Raw genomic sequence first — 19,511 nt, forward strand, 5'->3', positions numbered from 1 at the left:
ATTATACTTGTTACACGCTCTCTTGAATAACTTGTATGGTACAGGCATGCGCGTCGCTCTCCCAGCGGCTTGCCATGATGCTCTTCTATGCGAGATAGTGCCTTCCGCCGAACGCCTTCGCTTTCGGCCACAGCACGCTTTCGATCCTCTGGTTTCATCCTCCCCTTGCCCAATAGTTCAGCCACCACGGCCACTCTCTCATGTGCTTTCCCGGGGCATCAAATTTTAGCGTACTCAAGTTTAGTTTCTTCCGCGTCGACGTGGTTAGCATGATTCGGACTTCATAGTGCATAGATGAGGAAGACTTACCGAGTTTCTTCGTCTCCATCACCTTACGGACAGCCTTGTTATAGTCGTCCTGGTTGATGGCATCGCGATCGTCCTTGATGGCGGAGAAGCCAGCCTCGGTCACAACGTTCCTCAGATCCGCGCCGTTGAGGCCGTCGCTCATCTTGACAACACTCTCGTAATCAATCTCGCCCTCCTTTTGCACGCCCGCCGAGTGGATCTTCAGCACCTCAAGTCGACCAGCTTCGTTAGGCAGGGGGATTTCGATCTTGCGATCCAGCCGACCAGCACGCAGCAGGGCCGGGTCGAGGGTATCGGGGCGGTTGGTGGCCATGATGATCTTCGTCTTGCCGAGGTAGTCGAAGCCGTCGAGTTGGTTGAGCAATTCCATGAGCGTGCGCTGGATCTCACGGTCAGCACTAGTGCCCTCGGAGAAGCGTCGGCCGCCGATGGCATCGATTTCGTCCATGAAGATGATGCACGGCTCGTGTTCCTTGGCGTAGCCGAACATCTCTCGGATGAGTCGTGCGGATTCGCCGATGTACTTGTCTACGATTGCGGAGGAGACGACTGGGATATGTCAGCTGGGGGATCCATATCAGGGCGAAGAAATGGAACACACCCTTGAGGAAGTTTGTCTCCAGGGAGCTCGCCACTGCTCGCGCCAGAAGTGTCTTGCCAGTACCCGGGGGGCCGTAGAGCAAGACACCCTTTGGCGGCTTGATGCCCACCCGTAGGAAGAGTTCGGGGTTCTTGAGTGGCAACTCGATCACCTCCCTCAATTCTCTGATCTGATCGTTCAGCCCTCCGATTCCAGCAAACGACACCTGTCCCGGATCTTCCAAAGACATATTGTAGACGAGGGGATCGACTTCGCGTGGCAGCATACGCATGATGGTGAGGGTGGTCATGTCGAGGGCGACGCGCGTGCCTTGTTTGAGCTTGACCTTGTCGACTTTGGAGCGGCAGCCGACGACATAGCGAGGGCCGGAGGAGGCCTTGACAATGACTGTAGTGCGCATGCTCTATCAGCCTTCTGTTTCCGGGGGGTCACATGGAGGCTGACTTACATCTCTCCTCATCGAGCTGTTTGAGCACCTCGCCGATGATCTGTCCCACACTCTGCAACGCCTTGATGTTGTCTTCCGACACGTCAAAGTCCCTCTGAAGACCCTTGATCTCTAATCGTAACGCTTTGAGCTTTGCCTCCCACTCGCGTGACTCCAACAGCTTGTTCTTGTACTCTTCCAGGGCCTGATCGCGCTCCGGATCGGACGCCATACTGAGGTGATGTGACCGGGATTGCCGGAGGAGAGCGGCGAGTGAGGGATCAGGACAGTAGTGGAGAGATGACGGCGGATGACGGGATGGATGATGTCGAGATGGCGATGACAGGGGCGGAATCAAGGCGGATGATGTTGATGTGATGGCCTCTCTCATGCATCTCTCAGGCAAGCACCAGAAGCGTAATCCAGCAGAGCCTCACTAGTCCCAAAGGGGGTACAGCGGCGCCAACCTTAAACGATTAAAGGGCTGCTGAGAAACAGTGAGGGGAGCTCCAGTCGTTTGGTGGGGCTGTTGGCGCTTCAACTCTTCTGCCTCTCCGAGAGTTTCCGTCAAAAATCAACACATCGTCATCTTCCACTTCCCTCTTCCTTCCCTCAACATCCGCAAAGCGAAATACCAAGTGAAAGGTGAGTGACACTCCGCGATCAACCCTCCCCATTCTTGCACCCTCGCAACACCACCCCAAGCTAACCATTGACATCGTTGAGCCAGATCGCAACCATGCCCATCTCCAAAATCCACGCCCGCTCCGTCTACGACTCCCGTGGCAACCCCACCGTCGAGGTCGACATCATCACCGAGACCGGCCTCCACCGGGCCATTGTTCCTTCCGGTGCCTCAACAGGCTCCCATGAAGCATGCGAGCTGCGCGACGATGACAAAACTCATTGGGGAGGAAAGGGTGAGTCGGATACAATAACGTCGATGCTGTTAGAACAACCACTGACAACGCGTTCCGCTAGGCGTCCTCAAAGCCGTGGCCAACGTGAACGACACCATCGCGCCCCAACTCATCAAAGCCAACCTTGACGTCAAGGACCAGTTCGCCATTGACAACTTCATGAATAAGCTCGACGGAACAACAAACAAGACAAATCTGGGCGCAAACGCCATTCTCGGTGTCTCCATGGCAGTCGCCAAGGCGGCCGCCGCGGAGAAGCGAGTGCCCCTCTACGCCCACATCAGCGATCTCGCCGGAACGAAGAAGCCCTACGTTCTCCCCGTGCCCTTCATGAACGTGCTCAACGGTGGCTCCCATGCTGGTGGACGTCTGGCCTTCCAGGAATTCATGATTGTGCCCACGTGAGTGTCCTACATAACCTCCACCAACACATCTCTTGCTAACCCCTTCCCAGCGAAGCACCCAGCTTCAGCGAGGCCATGCGCCAGGGAGCCGAAGTCTACCACACGCTCAAGTCTCTCGCCAAGAAAGAGTATGGCCAGTCTGCCGGCAACGTCGGAGACGAAGGTGGTGTCGCACCGGATATCGAGACTGCCGAGGAAGCGCTCGACCTCATCACCAAGGCCATCGAGCAGGCTGGCTACACTGGTAAGGTGAAGATCGCCATGGACGTCGCCTCCTCCGAATTCTACAAGGCCGATGCGAAGAAGTACGACCTCGACTTCAAGAACCCCGACAGCGATCCCAGCAAGTGGGTGACGTACGAGCAGCTGGCCGAGATGTACCGCGAGCTGGTGAAGAAGTACCCCATTGTGTCGATCGAAGACCCCTTTGGCGAGGACGACTGGGAGGCGTGGAGCTACTTCTACAAGGAGGCGCAGTTCCAGATTGTCGGCGACGATCTCACCGTCACCAACCCCACCTTCATCAAGAAGGCCATTGACACCAAGGCGTGCAACGCGCTGCTGCTCAAGGTCAACCAGATCGGCACCGTCAGCGAAGCCATCCAGGCCGCCAAGGATGCCTACGCCGCCAACTGGGGCGTCATGGTCTCCCATCGCTCGGGCGAGACGGAGGATGTCACGATTGCGGATATCGTCGTCGGTCTGCGCTCCGGCCAGCTGAAGTCCGGTGCCCCCTGCCGATCGGAGCGGACGGCCAAGTTCAACCAGATTCTGCGAATTGAGGAGGAGCTGGGCAACAAGGCCGTCTATGCCGGTGCCAAATTCCACGAGGCCGTCAATCTCTGAAGCAATCCCCTTGAGCGGTCCGAGAAACTAGATAGTCCCCCTTGATCCGACCTCGAAATTGGTCGAAAATCGAAAAAGTTCTTCACAAGCTTTGACGTGCGCAGTAGTCGGCCTGAAGAAAGATCGCGCATCAATCGTACCGCAGCTGCCTCGCCGCCTCATACCCACGAAGTCCCCGAAGTCGACTCAAACCGTCGTCCGTCTCCCACCTCAACTCCAGTTCGCCAAAGTAATTCGCCTTCTCTGTAGTCTGCTGGAACCCGACACTCGTGAACAATCGGATGGAGCTGGCATTCGTCTCGTTGATCCTTACGCGTAGATAGGCAAGGGGAGACCTTGCTCCGCCTCCTTCCGACGCCGTGTATTCTGCTGCTATGCGCTCCCAGTTGAGGAGAATGTACTCCATGAACGTCAGCAGCGCCGCGCGACCGTAGCCTTGACGTCGATGTTCAGGTCGGGCAATCATGAGTTCGAGTTCGCCGATTAGAGATCGCTGTGCAGATGCGCCATTGCTCAGCCGCGTTCCCTCGTCGTCGTCGTCGTCGTCGTCGTCGTCGTCGTCAACCTCATAGAGAAAAAGATTCACATCCCCTACCATCCTCTCCACCTCATCACGCCGCCCCTCCACAACCGCCTTAGAAGCACACTCAGCCGCAGGCAAACACAAGATAAAAGTCAACTTATCCCGATCTGTGCGCCAGCTGCGTTGCATCGCGTATTCCTCTTCGAGCGTCAGGCGGTCGGAGGCGGTGGCGGCGCGCAGGGCTTCGTCTTCCATCCATGCGTGGTAGGTGGGGACGTGGTGGGTGCTGTAGGGGACGAGGAGGATTTGGGTGGTTGTGAGGGCTGGGGTCTTGTTGGTGTTGGGTTGACGATTTTTACTTGGGGTTTGTAGGATGGGTACCTTGGTGTTCGTTTAGTCTCATTTTGTCGTCTTGTTAATCGTTGGGGGATTAATGGTTGTTGTAGAGAGGAAGTCATGGGTGGGATCCGCACGGCGTTGTGAGATCGTGACGAGAACTACACGCGAGTATCGCACACACTATAGCAAGTGATACGGGTCGTTTAGATAATCATGAACGGATGTATGCATTGTATAGCCTCTATAAACAGAATTTGATGGCTTTTAAGGAGGACTGCGACTCATATGGCCAGGATGTCTGCCGAAGACCAATTGGACATGACTGCGGAGAGCCTCGTTCATTTTGAACGCCTGACTTTAACCGGGCTGGGCATTGTTTCCAGGTCAAGGCGGGCAGGATCGTTCCACCTCCTCGCCAGCAGTGTGTGCGACATACGTAGCCAGTGATATCCAAGAGCCGTCTCAGATGCTTCATAGCATACGGCCTACCGCGGAACAGCAAGTTCATCCGTCGTTGCAAGAGCTTCCGGACCGAAAGATAGGGGGAGAAGCTGAGCCAGAGTCATGACCACCAATCTACCATCCTTGTCGTACAAGAGGATGGGCATGTTTTGCTGGGCTCATGTTAGCCAAGACCAACAGTCACGGAGACGTCCAGCACTCATACCTCACAAAACTCCCTGATGAATTGCCTGCACATGCCACATGGGCTAGCCGGAGGCGTAATGTCTGTCGCGATTGCTAGAGCACGAATGTCGCCCTTCTTGGCACCCTGGATGACATTGGTGTCAGAGCAGCGTTGGGAAGCACGGGTGAAACCATTCAGGTGCCTACCTGAACGACTGCAGCGCCCAAGGCAACTCTCTCCGCACACGTTCCCACAGGATACGCGGCATTCTCGACGTTCGCCCCTTGTACAATGTCTCCATTTGTCAAGAGGACAGAGCAGCCGACTCGGAAGTTGGAATACGGGCCTGTCGATTCGTTAACACAACGATACGAAATTCGACCCAGGGACTGAGGGAGAGCCGCACAATATGCCCGGGACTTCGCCTCATCGCAGGCCTCCCATACTTTCTGCACTTCTGTAGTAGACAGGCCGTGCATGAGAGCCGTGTCTTGCCGGGTGTGACCTCTTTTGGCCTCGCCCGTCGAGTTGGACATTGCAGTTATAATGAATACGAGACTCTATGTAGAAGATAGGTATGTACCTAATTCGGTGTATTTCCGATGGAGGAAGTTGCAAAATGTCCACCGCGCACATCTGAGCACGGCCCGTCAGCACCGCAGCGCCATAATGACCTCACTCGCGGGAATTGCAAGGCAATGGGAATCTGATCCCCAACGGCATCATCGCGTAGCCTCTCTTCCGGAAGCCATGAATCGTTCAAGTCTGTCTGCAACGCGGTGAAAACAACTACTCATCCATCTTCGACAATAACCGGTGCACCCAGCCAATTCTCTTCAACCCCTCACGACTCTGCTTAATTGCTGCCGCCAATATGCCGGAGCAACAAGTTGCCCAAATCATCGTCGATAGCATCTACCGGTCAGGTGTGAAGGTAGTCTTTGGCATTCCTGGGGCCAAGGTGGATGCCATCTTCGACACCCTGTCCGACCATCCTGAAGTCAAACTTGTCGTGTGCAGACATGAACAGAACGCCGCCGTAAGTTCTTTCGCCCCTCCAACGCGTTGGAATCTACATATCACTGACTTCATCCCTCTCAGTTCATGGCGGCAGCAGTCGGCCGTATCACAGGCACTCCAGGAGTCGCTATCGCTACTTCGGGACCAGGTGCTAGCAATCTCACCACCGGTTTGGCAACTGCCACCACCGAAGGCGATCCTGTCGTTGCTATCATCGGCTCCGTCCCCCGTCTACTGAGCACCAAGCACACCCATCAATCGCTGAAAGCGCTGGAAGTTCTTGGTCCGGTTGCAAAGTCGGCGACGAATGTGGAGGTGGAAGACCAGGCGGCCGAAGTCGTCTTGTCTGCTTTCCGCACCGCTAACACCAACCCCAAAGGCGCCAGTGTCATCTCCATCCCCATGGATGTGGCGGCCAATAAATCCAAAATCACTGCATTTCCTTCCTCGGCTTTCGTGGCGCCACTCTATGGACCTGCGCCCACCGATGATGTTCGCAAAGTTGCCCGAATGATCGAGCAAGCCAAGCTCCCCGTCCTGTTCCTCGGGCAGCGAGCGAGCAGTAATCGAGTCGTCGAAGCTCTGCGAATTGCACTGAAGAAGCACCCGATCGCAGTAGTTGAGACTTTCCAAGCCGCAGGAGCGATCCCAGAAGACTTGGCCCAAACGCTGTTCTACGGTCGTGTAGGCCTCTTCCGAAACCAAACCGGTGACAGGCTGCTGCAAAAGTCCGACTTGATCATCACCCTCGGCTACGATCCCACCGAATACGACGCCCAGCAGTGGAACCCGAGCGGGAACCTGAATATCGTGCACGTCGACTTTGTCTCCTGCGACTATGGCGCTTACTATAGTCCCAAACTCGAACTCCTCGGCTCCGTGCGAGAGAACATCCTCGCCTTGTCCGACGCTCTTACGACCGTACCCAACCCTGCGGAAAACGAGTTCTGCAAGAGTCTCAGCCGAGAGCTGCGATCATGGCAGACAGAGGTGGAGAACACGAAGAGTGAGGGCCTCGTGCACCCCCTCCGCCTCGTCTCGGCTCTGCAAAAGCGCGTCTCCCACAGCACCACGGTGACGTGTGACGTCGGCACCGTCTACATCTACATGATGCGGTACTTCTTCGCCTACGAGCCGCGCCGACTCCTCTGCTCGAACGGCCAGCAAACGCTAGGCGTCGGCATGCCGTGGGCCATCGCCGCATCTCTCGTACAGGAACCGCCTTGCTCGGAGAAAGTGGTGTCCCTCAGCGGCGACGGGGGCTTCATGTTCTCCTCTCAAGAACTGTCGACGGCCGTGCAGCAGGGCTGCAATATCACGCACTTCATCCTCAACGACGAGGCCTTCAATATGGTGGAATTCCAGGAGGAGATGAAGTACGGGCGCAGCAGCGGGATTGGACTCGGCGGCGTGGACTTTGTCAAGTTTGCCGAGGCGTTTGGTGCGAAGGGGTTCCGGGTGAGTGACTCTTCGCAGCTGGAGGCGGTTATGGATGAGGCTTTGGCGTACAAGGGGGTCAGTCTGGTGGATGTGAGGATTGATTATAGTCATGTGAAGGACTTGGCTGGGGATCTGATTGAGGATACGGTCGGGTAGTAGCGGAGAGAGTTGGATGCTTGACATTTGAACGTGCTGTTCTTGGGGATAATAGACGATAGAGTGGACACAGAATAAAAGATTTCGTTCGACTGCATGACACTACCCCTCTACCTTCTTCACCCCATCATCGTCAGTAACTAAATGCGCCGCATTAAAGTCGGCATTAGTAGGCAGTTCAATATGCACATTGGCGACAAGAGCCATCTGCATCTGCACTTGCTGCGCCGTGACTTCCAGGACATGTCCTCCAGCAGTCCGATCGTCGTTGACGAAATGTAGGTGCTCACCAGCTACACCGAACCCCTGCCAATTCTTGGGCGTGCTGAAATCAGCAACACTCTAGTCAGCACAGCCCTACTCTCTCCATCCAGCCAGGCGTCTGACTCACCGAAATCCAATCACCGTCCCGCTGACATTCTCATACTCCTCCACCGACTGCCTCTTCCCCAACTCCGACAACGACTCCCCCTTAAACTGCTGCCCCCTCACAGTCCGACACTTCAAATACTCAAACCGTCCCGTAATGCGATACGTCATGTACAAATTCGCCGCCTTCGCATTAAACCCATCCAGCGCCGTCTCGATATCGTTCTTGTCCCGGAACTCCACCGTCGTCGTCTGCTGCGGGACGAAGTTCGTGCTCACGGCGAAGGGGATTTGATCGCTCGCGTCGGCTTCCCGGATGTTGCCTTCGGCTTGCAGTTGGTAGACTTTGCCGTCGAGGAAGAGCAGTTCGCCGTTCATGCGCGAGAAGGTGCCCAGGCCTTGGTTGCCTTTTGTTTGCAGTTTGGAGACGGGGATGCCGGTTTCGGAGACGCCGTCCATTAGGGCGTTGAGGAGGGAGTATTGGTAGATGTGGTTGTCTTCCATTTTGCTTGTGATTTTGTACAGTTCAGGTGAATATGGCTTGTGGTGTTTCTTAACTCGGTATCTAATGTAGCAGGTCGGCAGATCGGACGTAATTGTATGAGATCGAAATCAGAAGGAGAAAGAAAGATTGTCAAGCACAATTAATATTGAAGAATCGTGTAGAGAACAGCCGAAGTACACAGTCCGCAATGTTCCATCCTTGTCCTTGCGAAGTGACGTCGAAGCCGTGACTTCACTTTGACACGTGCAATCCCACCGCTTTTACACGCGCGCACGGGCCGTCATTAAATGTGACTTTTGACGCATCGTCCATACGCGCTTCGCTCTTCTTGCTTTACTTCCACCACATTCCTCCTCGTCCGCCACGTTACCACCTCCTGCGCCGCACGCGGCGACGGACTGACAGCATGGTGCAAGACGCAGAGCTCCAGGCCAAAATCGCAGCCCTCGCCGGCTCGATTAACAAGCATAAACAACAGCAGCACCAACCGTCCCTCACCACTCCCGATCCAGCTCGCCGCCTCCACGCCCCTCACCCACCTGCCTACAGATACTCGCCGTATCCCTCCGCCAGACCTATCCGCCCGCCGCCCCACCAAAACCGCACGCTTGTCCTCAACGGCTCACAGGCATCCCCTCCTCGTACTGCCATCCCAGGGGCAGCAGATTCATCTGAGGCGTTTGTGTCGGCGCGTGCTCCTGGAAGGCAACAGCTCATGAACAAGGACACGTACGACCGCGAACTCAAGCGATTGCAACAGTACAACGATAATGCGCGTGTTTCGAAGAGGCAGAAGATCGACCGCAGAGAGCGTAGGGCGCTGATGCAGCATGCCAACGTCTCTGCCACCTCGGAACACCGTGAACTCGTTGTCGACGGCATCCGGTTCCAACTCCGCGACGACGGCAGCAAGCTCATGCGTATCCACGGTGCGTGCCCAACATCTACCAACGCACGCGACAATCGACTAAACGACACAGATGCGACCACTGACAACAGACCTACTCCCAAGCGGATCACGATCGCAAACGTCGACTTCTGCAGAACAAAAACCGGCAATCTCGTCCGGACCAACGCGATCCGAGAGCTGATCAAGTACGCCGACGCACCCGCCATCTATGCCAGATGGGCACAATTAACCTACATTCCATCTAGATCCAAGAACCCGGCCCCCTGCGAGCAATTTACGAAACATGGTACCCAACGCATCCTCCACCTTCCACACGTGGCCCAGTTGAAATCTTTTCGAGGCTGGCAAAACACCCAATCTGGCGCTAACTTATCCTCAGGAACCTGCCCGTTCGGCCCCTCCTGCAAGTTCTCGCACGACCCCAACAAAGTCGCCATGTGCAAGACCTTCCTCAAGGGATCATGTCCAGCTGGTGACGCCTGCGACCTCTCACATGAGCCCACCTACCACCGTGTCCCCGCCTGCACCCATTTCCTCCGTGGCAACTGTACAAACAATACATGCCCCTACCCCCACGTGCACGTCTCTGACTCTGCCCCCGTGTGCCGTACCTTTTCGACCCTCCACTACTGCCCGCTAGGCGAAGAGTGCGCCAAGCGCCACCTCTTCGTCTGCGCCGACCATGTCAATCATGGCAAGTGCGCCAACAAAAAGTGCACGATGCCTCACCCGGACCACGCCGGCGCCATGCGCAAAGCCGCTGCGCGCCTGGCGAAGACGGGCTCGGAGGAGCAGTCTGATGTGTCGAGTGACGAAGACGAGCACGACGATCAGATGGGCGTCGACGACATTGACTCTGATGACGCCGAGACGTTCATGGCGGGGGCGGATGATGCCGATCATGCGCTCAGCCAGCAGCAGGATTTCATTTCTTTCTCCGAGGCTTGAGATGCTGTTCGGTGTCGTCCACTGGTTTCTTTTCCGTCCCCCTGCGAACTCCTTCATTGCATAGCGAGAAAGAAGCGGTATTGTCTGTCGATTGCAGCGACGTGTACTATGAGAAGACTCGATAGAAGCAAGATATGAGAAGAAAATGTGAAAGAAGATTCCCTAGTATTTCCTCGAGTGCCATCTTCCTCTCTACTGAATGATACATACAACTAATCCCTCTGTCGGTCGTCCCTCCCGTTCATCTACTGGTCGAAGTCTACTTTACAGAGCCCAGAAACACCCCGTCAACCCGACTCCATCCACCCAACCCACATCTCTACTTTGAAGTGGTGCAGCTATAGACCGTAGTGATGGCGCTCGGAACATTAAACGGCAAAGTGGTAGTGAACGACGCGGTGGTGGTATGCGTGCGAACGACCTGGACAGTGGTGGTAGCCGTCTTCGTCACGGCGACGGTGGGGGTCCGCGCGGTCAGCGTTTTCGTCGGCGCGGTCGTCGTTTTGGTCGTGCATACGTCTGTCGTTTCCGTGCTGGGCGAGGGGTGGGGTTAGTGGCGAGTTGAGCGAATGACGCTTTTGGGTTGCGGCGGGGGTCACTTACACGTGGCAGATCACTTTGGAGGGGTGTTCGCCGCTTATGCGCGCTGCTTCTTCGCGCTTGCTGTGGGTGGGGGATGTGGTGGTTGCGGGAGCGGTGGCGGTGGTGGTGGTGGGGATGGTTGTGGTGCATTCGGTCACGGCTTTGCTTGGTGAGCGCGGAGCTTGTTGGGGGATTGGATTGTTAGACTTACTTTCAGTGCCGGAGTAGAGGGTTGTGATGCTTGTGAAGGTCCTGGCCGCACGTTAGATCCGATTGGATTGCTTGGGTGGAGATGCGACGTACTTGGTCGTGGTGACGGTGGATACCGTTGTGGTGCGCTTGGTCGATGTGACTGTGGAGTCGACTAGGGGGAGGTCGGAGTTAGCATGCTGTCGTTGGTCAAAAAGTAACACAGTACATACCAGTGACCGGAGCGGGAGTGACGGTTGTCCTCGGCGTGACCGTTTTGGTGATTGTGGATTTGGACGTCGCGACAGCGTGGGAAGACGTGATGGTCGTGACGTGCGAGACCTTGGTCGTTACGTAGTCGGTGACGCAGGATTTGTGAGTGATGGCCGCGCCGCAGGAGAAGGCGTAACCAGGGACGGCAAACAAGGCCAGCAGCAGCGCACACAGGAACCGGGACAACATGATGCGCGTAGAAGCTGGAGAGATAGACGGGTTGGAATCTGGGAGTGATCGAGAATCGCGTGTAGAAGCTGGGTCAATGTTGAGAGAGGACTTCGAGGGTCCTGGTGCTACTTATGTATTAGAATACTTGGTAAACAGCAATGATACATCCATGGTCGGCGCTCCAGGACCACTGGGAATGGCGACTGGGTCGCACCGTAAATAACATATTGCAGGAGGTCAACGTCCAGGCCCAGGGTCGTGAACTTTATTGCCGAGTTAGGGTTCATGCTCGCGTAGCCTTATTTTAGCCAGACTCCTGCTCCTTCACCGTTGGGTTGTACCCCGCGGTGCGAGCGTGCACACGCTCGGACCCTGCTGTGATACATAGGAGACCAAACGTGGGATCCATGTGTCTCGTTGCGCCACTGGCAGTGGATCCGATGTGGAGGGGGTTGATTTGCTGCCTTGGTTATTATTAGCGAGGTGGGCGGACGGGGAGATTTGTAGGAGGCTGCTGCCTGACGGGACGTTGGCATCTGGCTCGTGCTCTCTTGACAGCGTCCGTGGTCGTGCACTGATGGGTTAGGAGAGTGCAGCGACGGAGAGGTCCAGTCAAGTTAAGCTTTAATGGCCTGGAAAGGGTGTCTGCTGCCCGACGTCGGCCAATCCCAAACTTTCCGCGCCATTGCATAGCGAAAAGGAAGCGGCATGGTTTTTCGATTGCAGCAACGTGCCCTAGCAAGAAGTTATGTGCGGTAGTGCGATGGTGCGAGGCATCGATGTGTATTAATCCTGTACTCGACAGAAGCAAGAAAGGAAAACAAGAAGCAAGCAATCCAGTAGTCTACACAAGTGCACCCATCTCCCCTTCCGCTTCAAGGGGACTTTTTCGGTATGCGGCGCCAGATCGACCGGACTCTAAGTCGGCATCCTACCACGATCAAGTAGCGCAGGTAGTTGATATGGTGATGATCGTCCCTCCGACGGGAAGAGGATAGGTGGATGAGTCGGTGATCAGAGAGGTTGCAGTCCTGGTGATCTGAATCGTAGTCGTAACGGTCTCGGTCGTGTCGATGGCAGACGCGGCGGCGGTTACCGTTTTCGTCGGCGCCGTCGTCGTCGTCGTATCGCATACGTCTGTCGTTCCCGTACTATGCGACGCTGTTAATGCATTTGAATCCCCATCTCCGGTAGCATTGTAGGGCACTGACATGTGGCATATCACTCGAGAGGGCCAGGCGTGTCTGCCCCCTTTATGCGTCGCTTCCTCGCGCTTAGGCGGAGGCGTATTGAGGTTCTCGCAAACAGTCGTAGCTTTGCTCGATTAGCCCAGAGCTGCGTTACGAGTCCTTCACCTCTAATACTTACTAGTAGGAGGAGAAGTGAAGTATTTGAATATAATCGTCCTAACTACGCATTAGATCTGGGTTAGACGGTAGGTGGTAGAGATGCGGAATACGTAGTCGTAGACGTAACGGTGGCCGTGGTAGTGCTGCCGCTTACGCTCGTCGTAGTAAAGAAGTCAACTACGGGCAAGTCGGATTAGCCTCCTACCGCACCGACGACAACACAACGGTACGTACCGGTGACGGGCGCAGGGGTAACCGTCGTAGTTGGAGACTCCGTTACCGTTACTATAGACTTGGATGTGACAATGGAATGGGGGGATGCAACGGTCTCGACATTCCAGCACTTGGTCTTTGCCCATTCTGTGGTGCAGGACTTGTGGCTCGTTGTTGCGCCGCAGGAGAAGGAGAAGACGTGGCTTGGGGCGGCAAGCAGGGCCAGCAGCAGCGCACAAAGGAGCCGAGACAACATGATGTGCGTAGAAGCGGTGCAGCGAGTGTAGTGTGCGGAAGTGGTGGCCAGTTTCCCGGCAGCCGTGGAGGGAGGTGGTTATATGTAGACCTAATGGCAAGATACACCCTTGGTAAGCACTCCAGGACCACTCGAGATGCGACTGGATCCGCCGTAAATACATTGTAAAAGGCAGCGGCCGTTTTGGGGTGACTTTATTGCCGAGCCATGGTTGGCGACTCTCCTAGCCGTGCTTTCGCCGCCTCTATACTCCACTCTCGTCGAGTTCCGGGGTGGGAGCGTGAACAAGCTCGAAACCTTCACGGATATCCAGGGGTCAGACCAAACATGTCCGCGGCATGCCCGTGTCCGTTTTCGCTAGCGGCACGGGGTGGTTCGACACGGATGTGGTTGATGAGGGGTGGACGGCGGGATGATGGAAGGCTGCCGCACGTGACATTTCCATTTGGCCCCTGCTTCTTGTGCTCTCCTCGCTGCATTCATCATCAGCTTGCATCGTGTTCTTCATCGCACTGTGCACCGAACAATACAAGGAGTTCAATGCATTGCTGGTTCGATTAAGCTTTACGGCTTGCATGGTCGGGCTCGGCGCCAATGGCCTGACGTCTTCCTTACAACCCCAGACTGACTCCTCTGCCAGCTCTTGGCTGATGATGCGTCTCCTCAGCCCCAAGCCTTCTGCAGGTTTTCCTTATCCCTGCCTTTTCGTTGCTTCCTGATACATGTATGCCACTTACATTCTTGACATGTTCTCCTAGCGTCCATTAACCCAGCATCGCTACCGTGTATCCCACCATGCCTGGACTTCGCGACCTGCTGCGGAAGAAAGAGAAGATCGAAGTGGAGCAGAGCAAGGCCGCAGCCTCGTCGTCGCAAACGAGCACCACCCCCGATGCCCGCGAATTTAAATTCATCCGAAGCACCACCGATGCGGAGGAGTTGATTGAGATTCCCAGCTATTCTGACCACGACGACCCTCCACAAGATGCGGGTGCAGGCAAGAGCAAGAGAACGAGGGACAACAAGAACCGCTTCTCCTTTCGAAAGTCCAGAAATGAAGACACCACCAAGGAGGTCGCGGCGATAGACGAGCCGGAGTCTACGCTGCCCACCACTCCTCCCAAGTCAGAGAAGAGGCTCTCCCATCGTTTCCGCCGGCATTCTCGCAGCCCGTCGGCAGAGTCGAGCTCCAATCTCCCCACCGACCTTCCCGATGCGCCGGCGGCCATAGAACCCACAAGACCAGGAAGTTCCCAGGCAGGCGACGCCCAAGATGAAAAAGCCAACAACGAGCAGCGCGAAGCACAATGGGAAAAGCGCGCGACAATTCTCGCACGATCCAACCCCCTCATTGGCGCCTCCCCCACACACCGCCAACCCTCGCCCGCCAGAAGCCACAGCCCCAGCATCACATCCCAGCACACCGACGAAACCATCCAAGAAGCCATCCGCCTGCACGAAACCGGCGAGCTCGCCGCCTCCACAGCCATGTTCTCCCGCCTCGCAGACCCAGCCACAACCAACAACGCCCTAGCCCAAGTGCTCTACGGCCTCGCCCTGCGCCACGGCTGGGGCACCGAGCCCAACCCCGCAAAAGCAATCCACTACCTCTCCCTCGCCGCTTCCAACTCTGCTTCCGTCGAGTCCGCCGCGCTGGAGCAGAGTGGGATGAAGAAGGGCGGCGCCGCGAAAGGCGAGCTGGTGCTGGCTATATATGAGTTGGCGAATTGCTTCCGTTACGGATGGGGAGTCAAGGTGGATGCCGTTGCCGCGAGGAATTACTACGAGACGGCGGCGAATTTGGGGGATACGGATGCGATGGAGGAGGTGGCTTGGTGTTATTTGGAGGGCTTTGGGGGCGGGAAGGATAAGGTATGCCGTTCCTCCTTTCGTCAATTCGGTGTGCTTCGGAGACTAAGGATTCTACAGTTCACGGCAGCAAAGTACCTTCGAATCGCCGAGGAAAAGGGACACAAGACTGTGGGCAACTCATGGTGCATGCTCCTCCTCACACCCACCATTTTCCTTTTACTAACATTCAATCTAGGATCTGGAAAGACAAATACGCCAATCCCAAGCCGAAGTGAACACAAACAGAGGCGAACCTAGAAAATGACCTCCCATTCCACTTAAACGACTGCGCCACTCCACGACCAGCTTAGACGAAGACCACTCGCCTGGCATCCAACATTGGGGAAAGCGAGCACCACTAGAAGCCACAACTCATATTTGTGGACCATCAGCGATGGTACGTTGGAAACGACTCATTGCCCGCTTGGAAAGCCGCCGGCATGTCCTGGAGACTTCCGAATTTCGTCGAATAGATTACCGGACTGGACAAGCCCGATAGATCTCCATTGAAAGCAGACAATGGCCCGACGAGCTCATGAGGAGAAATCGACAAGCAGGAAGGAACTAGATTAGATCGTTATTGACAAAAGTTCGTGATATGCCAGTGAGGCGTCCGTTCATCCATCCCATCATTCCACCATGCAGTATGAAACATGCTCGCGCTCGTTCATCCGTAACATCATCAAAGAAAAAACTGCTCGTGCCTATCCTCGTCGCCGTCGGGGCGCGGTAGTGTTCAAAAGAAAACAGCGCATCCATATCTCATCATTCATCCCGAATCAATCCATCATCAGCAATCATGAATTCATCACCCAGGCACACTCATCAAATCATTCGTCCAAAGAAAGACACGCCGTGTCAGGCATTCATTATTCGTCATTCATCATCATGAAGTCCATCATCACTCCGCCGTCCTTCATGTCCCCGCAACAACACCTCCTCCCTCGCCTCAAGCGCATGTGTAGCCCTCACCAGTTCGCGGAACTGCTTCACCACATCCGCCGGGATGCGGTCCCACAGCAGACTGCGAGTGTAGACTTCCGCTTTGCTCGTACCGCTAGCAGGAAGCTGCGCTTGCTCGTTTGGCAGAGCACTCCCCGCGAGCGTTTCGGCTAGGGGGCGACGTCTGTGCTGCGTGGCAGGGGCGGTTGTTGGGGACTCGACGATGTCGGCGTTGTGGGGGAAGAGGGAGGGGCCGTCGTTGATGTTTGTTATCGAGGCGTACTGCGAGGGTGTGAGGGCGAAGGTGGCGTCGAGTTGTTGGTGTCGCGTGGGGTTTGTGAGGTGTTGGTGGAGGTCGTCTAGGCGGCTAGGGCGCGGGTTGTTGAGTAGTGCATTGGAGGGACGGGGCTCGAGGCCTTCCAACGCGTGGGGTTGCTGTGTTAGCGACGGATGGCTCTCGGAAAGCAAGTTATTGAGCACTTGGGGTGCGGCGGCGCGAATGTCCGCGGGCACGCGAGGGAGGTCTGGGATGTGCGAGTTTGGGGGCCGGGAGGCGACGAAGGCGCCGCAGAGGAGGAGGAAGAACAGCAGGCCTGAGGTGACGTTTGTTTCGGACGAGGAAGTGGCTGCTCCGGGTTGGGAGGGTGCTGTCGTCGTGAGCGGCAACGGTTGTGCGACCCCTCCCATCCCCGCGTCGAAGTCGATCGTATCCAGCGACTCGTTGTGCAGGTCTGCGCCAAGAAGCAGGTTGTCCCAGTGAGACGCTTCCATATTCAAGGCTCCCATTTCCGTGTTGAAGTCGGTGAAGCCCGTACTGCTAGCCACAGCCGACATTGCAGGCGCGGCGTACTCGGCGCGCGCATGCTCGGTGAAGGCGTTCAGTCGCTTGCGCAGATTCGATGTCTCCTCTGTGTGCCTCATTGCCATCTCTCTCTTCTCCTCTTCCAGCGCATCGATCATTCTTTGTGCTTCGCTTAGTTGTTGGGTGAGGTGGTGGTTGCTGCGCCGCATCTGCTCGTACCGAGCCTCCACATTGTAAGCGTGTGTCTGCAGAGACTCGATCGTCTGGTTATGGTTCTTTTGCTGCACTTCGAGCTCTTCGGTGTGTTTCTTCTTTCGCTGGCGCGAGGCGAGCCTAGACTTGCGCGTTAGCCTAAATACAAAGACCGATGCACGGATGAATCACTCACGCTGCTTCGCGATTGCGAAGTAGTCGCTTCTGTTGCTTGAGTTCCTTGATGGTGTCTTCATCATTCTCGGTTTCCAGTAACCTCTCAATAGCATCGATGTTGCGCTCATTGGGAATGTCGATTCTCGCATTCTTCTTGCGCACCCCACCGGCCCTTTGCAGCTCAATAGCCGTCCTGGAAGGAGTGGGCCCTCTCATGCGCCTGGACTGCGCAGAGTTCTTCGATTGCAGCCCCGGAAGCGCCATCCACTCCTCGTGCGTGTGAGGCGACATAGGTGTCTGGAGTTGAGCTGGTGGAACCCCGCCATCCTCTGAAGTCTCCAGCATCGGAGGATGGGATGCTTGGCTGAAGCTTCCACGAGCGCTGTCGCTGCGCGCGTGGGTGTAGTGCGCGCCGTCGAAGATGAGAGCGAGCGGGACTTGGTCGAAGTCGATGCGACTCGTTGTAGGACGAAGAGCAGGGTTGCGCTCATAGGCGACAGGCGCCTGGTGCGTCAGGTGTCCATATGGAGGCGGCACTTGATGTGCTGGGTGGTGACTGAAGGCGTGCTGCTCGTCATGGTAGGGGTAAGGCATGCTTCCAGGCTCAGTCGACGGTGCACCGACGAATTGACCCGCCCAGTGATGAGGATGGTGAGGAGTAGTAGGAGACAGGATGCCATGCGTCGTCACATACGTGCCGCCTTTGCGCACGTGCGTGATGCCGGGCTCTTGCATCGCGTCGGAAGCGGATGGAGAGGTGTTGTCGACGTCTGCCCCATGTTCCGTGAAGAAGTGTGATGGCTGGTAGTCAAAAGAGGCGTCGGGATGTAGCGGTTGGTACGCAAAAGCGGCATTGGGGTATGCCATGGCTGGGATATGGATCAAAGACGGGGGGAGCGGTGAGTGCCGCGGGCGCTCGGCAAGTCGCTGACGGTTCCCGGCGTCAGACCCAACACTGCCGAAAATCGCGGTGCATGCGCATTAAATGCAGCAACATGAAGATCGTAATTAAAGGCGATAGCTTGGGGTGATGGACGAACAGAAGGAGAAGACTCGGGCGACACGAAGTAGAAGTTGGGTAATGAAGTAGTCAAAGAGTGTCGGCGGGGTTAATGAAGGAAGGAAAGGGATGAGCAGGACGAGGAGGAGCAGCGCTATAGATAGCCTTGCATGTTTTGGGCATCGAGAAAGGGAAAGCAGGCTCCGAGGCGCAGAAAGATGAGGGAAATGAGGAGAGGGGTTTGAAGGGTGCGAAATGGGTGAAGGAGAAGCAGGCGAATGGCGGAGTGGACGAAGCAGAGGCCTTCCCATTCGGGAGCCTTCACAATCGGGTACGAGTGCATTGCTCTGCATTAGCCTCGCGCCATCCCGTGCGCGCATGCGGCCGTCGACCCTGCGCGGTGGGGAGGAAGGGGCCACACGCCTGTCAAAATGGCTCGGGATTCCGAGACGACAGGTGGTGGAGCGGGGTGGCATCGGGAGTTGATGGCTGGCCCACTGTTGGTGTCTTTGCATCTTGAGGCACGCCCGTTTCTCTCGTAACACTCGCCCTACCTATGGTTCGTCGTGCCCGCTCCCCACTTGAAACGCGTGACGTGTGGAACGGCCGAGGCAGCTGTTGACATGAGCGCGCCGGAAGCGCGTGATACAGCCCGAACCATCTGGACCATAGTCACCATCGCCACGGCAGCATTGAATCTGGCATGATACTGTAGGAGGTGTCGTCAATATTCACTGGGATTCAATTGCTGGGTCGGAGTGAAACGGTGTCAACGGTCCTGCCCGCCCTGCCGTCCGTGTCTCAACCCTAAAACCCCAACCTTAACCGGTGGAGTCGCCAAGCCCCATCAATCATCCTCCTCCCTCTCTACATCCAATCCTCTTCACGCAACCTGCGTCTCGACTGTGTATCGCATGAAGCCCAGTGCCGTCGTTCGAGTCGTACAATTCCGAGGATTCGCAGAGTCGCCGGCCACAGCAGTCGTCCTCTCGTACTCAGACGCAAGCAACCATGACCTTTCCCCCCGGCTCTGCCTCTCCCGCTCTTATATCTCGAGCCTGGTGATATCTGCTCTGCATCACGAGGCCATGTACGCCCTGCAAAACATTCTGTGCTTCCACTCCGTCGGATCCAAACATCCTCCCGAATCGGCACAATGATCTAGTTAG

General features: G+C 56.2%; 12 protein-coding genes across 12 annotated transcripts; 5 read left to right on the forward strand and 7 right to left on the reverse strand.

Annotated features, from left to right (window-relative positions):
* Positions 1-218: 218 nt before the first annotated feature.
* On the reverse strand, positions 219-1,569 carry BDY17DRAFT_317842 (P-loop containing nucleoside triphosphate hydrolase protein; the record flags this gene model as incomplete). Its single annotated transcript, XM_033736141.1, has 4 exons — positions 219-247; positions 310-858; positions 911-1,297; positions 1,359-1,569. The coding sequence occupies 4 exons, from the start codon at positions 1,567-1,569 to the stop codon at positions 219-221; spliced, it is 1,176 nt and encodes a 391-aa protein (XP_033587660.1).
* A 289-nt stretch (positions 1,570-1,858) lies between these two features.
* Positions 1,859-3,572, forward strand: BDY17DRAFT_182625 (Allergen Alt a 6). Its single transcript, XM_033729922.1, has 4 exons — positions 1,859-1,982; positions 2,068-2,257; positions 2,319-2,658; positions 2,712-3,572. The coding sequence occupies exons 2-4, from the start codon at positions 2,077-2,079 to the stop codon at positions 3,505-3,507; spliced, it is 1,317 nt and encodes a 438-aa protein (XP_033587661.1). The 5' UTR covers positions 1,859-1,982; positions 2,068-2,076; the 3' UTR covers positions 3,508-3,572.
* Positions 3,573-3,715: 143 nt separating this feature from the next.
* BDY17DRAFT_268848 (GNAT domain-containing protein) lies at positions 3,716-4,457 on the reverse strand (the record flags this gene model as incomplete). The annotated part of the gene is made up of 2 exons (XM_033731927.1): positions 4,412-4,457; positions 3,716-4,353 (listed from the first exon to the last, which is right to left on the reverse strand). Coding segments are annotated over exons 1-2 (660 nt in total), but the record flags the coding sequence as incomplete, so codon positions are not given.
* Positions 4,458-4,585: 128 nt separating this feature from the next.
* BDY17DRAFT_300684 (cytidine deaminase-like protein) lies at positions 4,586-5,606 on the reverse strand. Its single transcript, XM_033734105.1, has 4 exons — positions 5,404-5,606; positions 5,204-5,343; positions 5,037-5,141; positions 4,586-4,983 (listed from the first exon to the last, which is right to left on the reverse strand). The coding sequence occupies exons 1-4, from the start codon at positions 5,531-5,533 to the stop codon at positions 4,855-4,857; spliced, it is 504 nt and encodes a 167-aa protein (XP_033587663.1). The 5' UTR covers positions 5,534-5,606; the 3' UTR covers positions 4,586-4,854.
* Positions 5,607-5,701: 95 nt separating this feature from the next.
* BDY17DRAFT_340271 (thiamine diphosphate-binding protein) lies at positions 5,702-7,682 on the forward strand. The gene is made up of 2 exons (XM_033737981.1): positions 5,702-6,036; positions 6,099-7,682. Exons 1-2 carry the CDS (start codon positions 5,872-5,874, stop codon positions 7,611-7,613), a joined length of 1,680 nt encoding a protein of 559 aa, XP_033587664.1. The 5' UTR covers positions 5,702-5,871; the 3' UTR covers positions 7,614-7,682.
* Position 7,683: 1 nt separating this feature from the next.
* BDY17DRAFT_283377 (alpha-acetolactate decarboxylase) lies at positions 7,684-8,705 on the reverse strand. The gene is made up of 2 exons (XM_033732080.1): positions 8,005-8,705; positions 7,684-7,938 (listed from the first exon to the last, which is right to left on the reverse strand). The coding sequence occupies exons 1-2, from the start codon at positions 8,484-8,486 to the stop codon at positions 7,716-7,718; spliced, it is 705 nt and encodes a 234-aa protein (XP_033587665.1). The 5' UTR covers positions 8,487-8,705; the 3' UTR covers positions 7,684-7,715.
* A 118-nt stretch (positions 8,706-8,823) lies between these two features.
* On the forward strand, positions 8,824-10,509 carry BDY17DRAFT_300689 (uncharacterized protein). Its single transcript, XM_033734106.1, has 4 exons — positions 8,824-9,416; positions 9,468-9,582; positions 9,643-9,683; positions 9,777-10,509. The coding sequence occupies exons 1-4, from the start codon at positions 8,894-8,896 to the stop codon at positions 10,343-10,345; spliced, it is 1,248 nt and encodes a 415-aa protein (XP_033587666.1). The 5' UTR covers positions 8,824-8,893; the 3' UTR covers positions 10,346-10,509.
* Positions 10,506-10,971, forward strand: BDY17DRAFT_300692 (uncharacterized protein). The gene has a single exon (XM_033734107.1). The coding sequence runs from the start codon at positions 10,699-10,701 to the stop codon at positions 10,897-10,899; it is 201 nt and encodes a 66-aa protein (XP_033587667.1). The 5' UTR covers positions 10,506-10,698; the 3' UTR covers positions 10,900-10,971.
* Positions 10,972-12,298: 1,327 nt separating this feature from the next.
* Positions 12,299-13,481, reverse strand: BDY17DRAFT_182781 (uncharacterized protein). Its single transcript, XM_033729923.1, has 5 exons — positions 13,144-13,481; positions 13,020-13,086; positions 12,929-12,966; positions 12,772-12,874; positions 12,299-12,711 (listed from the first exon to the last, which is right to left on the reverse strand). Exons 1-5 carry the CDS (start codon positions 13,376-13,378, stop codon positions 12,501-12,503), a joined length of 654 nt encoding a protein of 217 aa, XP_033587668.1. The 5' UTR covers positions 13,379-13,481; the 3' UTR covers positions 12,299-12,500.
* Positions 13,482-13,571: 90 nt separating this feature from the next.
* Positions 13,572-14,064, reverse strand: BDY17DRAFT_182793 (uncharacterized protein). The gene has a single exon (XM_033729924.1). The coding sequence runs from the start codon at positions 13,953-13,955 to the stop codon at positions 13,695-13,697; it is 261 nt and encodes an 86-aa protein (XP_033587669.1). The 5' UTR covers positions 13,956-14,064; the 3' UTR covers positions 13,572-13,694.
* On the forward strand, positions 13,898-15,835 carry BDY17DRAFT_300701 (uncharacterized protein). Its single transcript, XM_033734108.1, has 3 exons — positions 13,898-15,250; positions 15,308-15,372; positions 15,426-15,835. Exons 1-3 carry the CDS (start codon positions 14,174-14,176, stop codon positions 15,463-15,465), a joined length of 1,182 nt encoding a protein of 393 aa, XP_033587670.1. The 5' UTR covers positions 13,898-14,173; the 3' UTR covers positions 15,466-15,835.
* Positions 15,836-16,105: 270 nt separating this feature from the next.
* On the reverse strand, positions 16,106-17,936 carry BDY17DRAFT_253728 (uncharacterized protein; the record flags this gene model as incomplete). The annotated part of the gene is made up of 2 exons (XM_033731369.1): positions 16,106-17,306; positions 17,362-17,936. 2 exons carry the CDS (start codon positions 17,934-17,936, stop codon positions 16,106-16,108), a joined length of 1,776 nt encoding a protein of 591 aa, XP_033587671.1.
* Positions 17,937-19,511: the final 1,575 nt, after the last annotated feature.

This window comes from Neohortaea acidophila (genome assembly GCF_010093505.1).
Source record: "Neohortaea acidophila strain CBS 113389 unplaced genomic scaffold BDY17scaffold_8, whole genome shotgun sequence".
Taxonomy (NCBI): domain Eukaryota; kingdom Fungi; phylum Ascomycota; class Dothideomycetes; order Mycosphaerellales; family Teratosphaeriaceae; genus Neohortaea; species Neohortaea acidophila.

Excerpts from the sequence above, each read along its gene's own strand:
- BDY17DRAFT_300692 (XM_033734107.1), top strand. The coding sequence starts at position 10,699 with ATGGCGCTCGGAACATTAAACGGCAAAGTGGTAGTGAACGACGCGGTG.
- BDY17DRAFT_182625 (XM_033729922.1), top strand. The coding sequence starts at position 2,077 with ATGCCCATCTCCAAAATCCACGCCCGCTCCGTCTACGACTCCCGTGGC. Across the intron at positions 2,258-2,318 it reads AACTCATTGGGGAGGAAAGG|GCGTCCTCAAAGCCGTGGCC; the intron begins GTGAGTCGGATA and ends GCGTTCCGCTAG. Across the intron at positions 2,659-2,711 it reads GAATTCATGATTGTGCCCAC|CGAAGCACCCAGCTTCAGCG; the intron begins GTGAGTGTCCTA and ends ACCCCTTCCCAG.
- BDY17DRAFT_300684 (XM_033734105.1), bottom strand. The coding sequence starts at position 5,533 with ATGTCCAACTCGACGGGCGAGGCCAAAAGAGGTCACACCCGGCAAGAC. Across the intron at positions 5,344-5,403 it reads GGCGAAGTCCCGGGCATATT|GCCCGTATTCCAACTTCCGA; the intron begins GTGCGGCTCTCC and ends ACGAATCGACAG. Across the intron at positions 4,984-5,036 it reads TCATCAGGGAGTTTTGTGAG|CAAAACATGCCCATCCTCTT; the intron begins GTATGAGTGCTG and ends ACATGAGCCCAG.
- BDY17DRAFT_182781 (XM_033729923.1), bottom strand. The coding sequence starts at position 13,378 with ATGTTGTCTCGGCTCCTTTGTGCGCTGCTGCTGGCCCTGCTTGCCGCC. Across the intron at positions 12,875-12,928 it reads CTTCACTTCTCCTCCTACTA|CTACGACTGTTTGCGAGAAC; the intron begins GTAAGTATTAGA and ends AATCGAGCAAAG. Across the intron at positions 12,712-12,771 it reads TCTCGAGTGATATGCCACAT|TACGGGAACGACAGACGTAT; the intron begins GTCAGTGCCCTA and ends AGCGTCGCATAG.
- BDY17DRAFT_300689 (XM_033734106.1), top strand. The coding sequence starts at position 8,894 with ATGGTGCAAGACGCAGAGCTCCAGGCCAAAATCGCAGCCCTCGCCGGC. Across the intron at positions 9,583-9,642 it reads GCGATCCGAGAGCTGATCAA|ATCCAAGAACCCGGCCCCCT; the intron begins GTACGCCGACGC and ends CATTCCATCTAG. Across the intron at positions 9,684-9,776 it reads CGAGCAATTTACGAAACATG|GAACCTGCCCGTTCGGCCCC; the intron begins GTACCCAACGCA and ends ACTTATCCTCAG.
- BDY17DRAFT_182793 (XM_033729924.1), bottom strand. The coding sequence starts at position 13,955 with ATGCAAGCCGTAAAGCTTAATCGAACCAGCAATGCATTGAACTCCTTG.
- BDY17DRAFT_340271 (XM_033737981.1), top strand. The coding sequence starts at position 5,872 with ATGCCGGAGCAACAAGTTGCCCAAATCATCGTCGATAGCATCTACCGG. Across the intron at positions 6,037-6,098 it reads GACATGAACAGAACGCCGCC|TTCATGGCGGCAGCAGTCGG; the intron begins GTAAGTTCTTTC and ends CATCCCTCTCAG.
- BDY17DRAFT_283377 (XM_033732080.1), bottom strand. The coding sequence starts at position 8,486 with ATGGAAGACAACCACATCTACCAATACTCCCTCCTCAACGCCCTAATG. Across the intron at positions 7,939-8,004 it reads GGGACGGTGATTGGATTTCG|CACGCCCAAGAATTGGCAGG; the intron begins GTGAGTCAGACG and ends TGCTGATTTCAG.
- BDY17DRAFT_300701 (XM_033734108.1), top strand. The coding sequence starts at position 14,174 with ATGCCTGGACTTCGCGACCTGCTGCGGAAGAAAGAGAAGATCGAAGTG. Across the intron at positions 15,251-15,307 it reads TTGGGGGCGGGAAGGATAAG|TTCACGGCAGCAAAGTACCT; the intron begins GTATGCCGTTCC and ends AGGATTCTACAG. Across the intron at positions 15,373-15,425 it reads AAGACTGTGGGCAACTCATG|GATCTGGAAAGACAAATACG; the intron begins GTGCATGCTCCT and ends CATTCAATCTAG.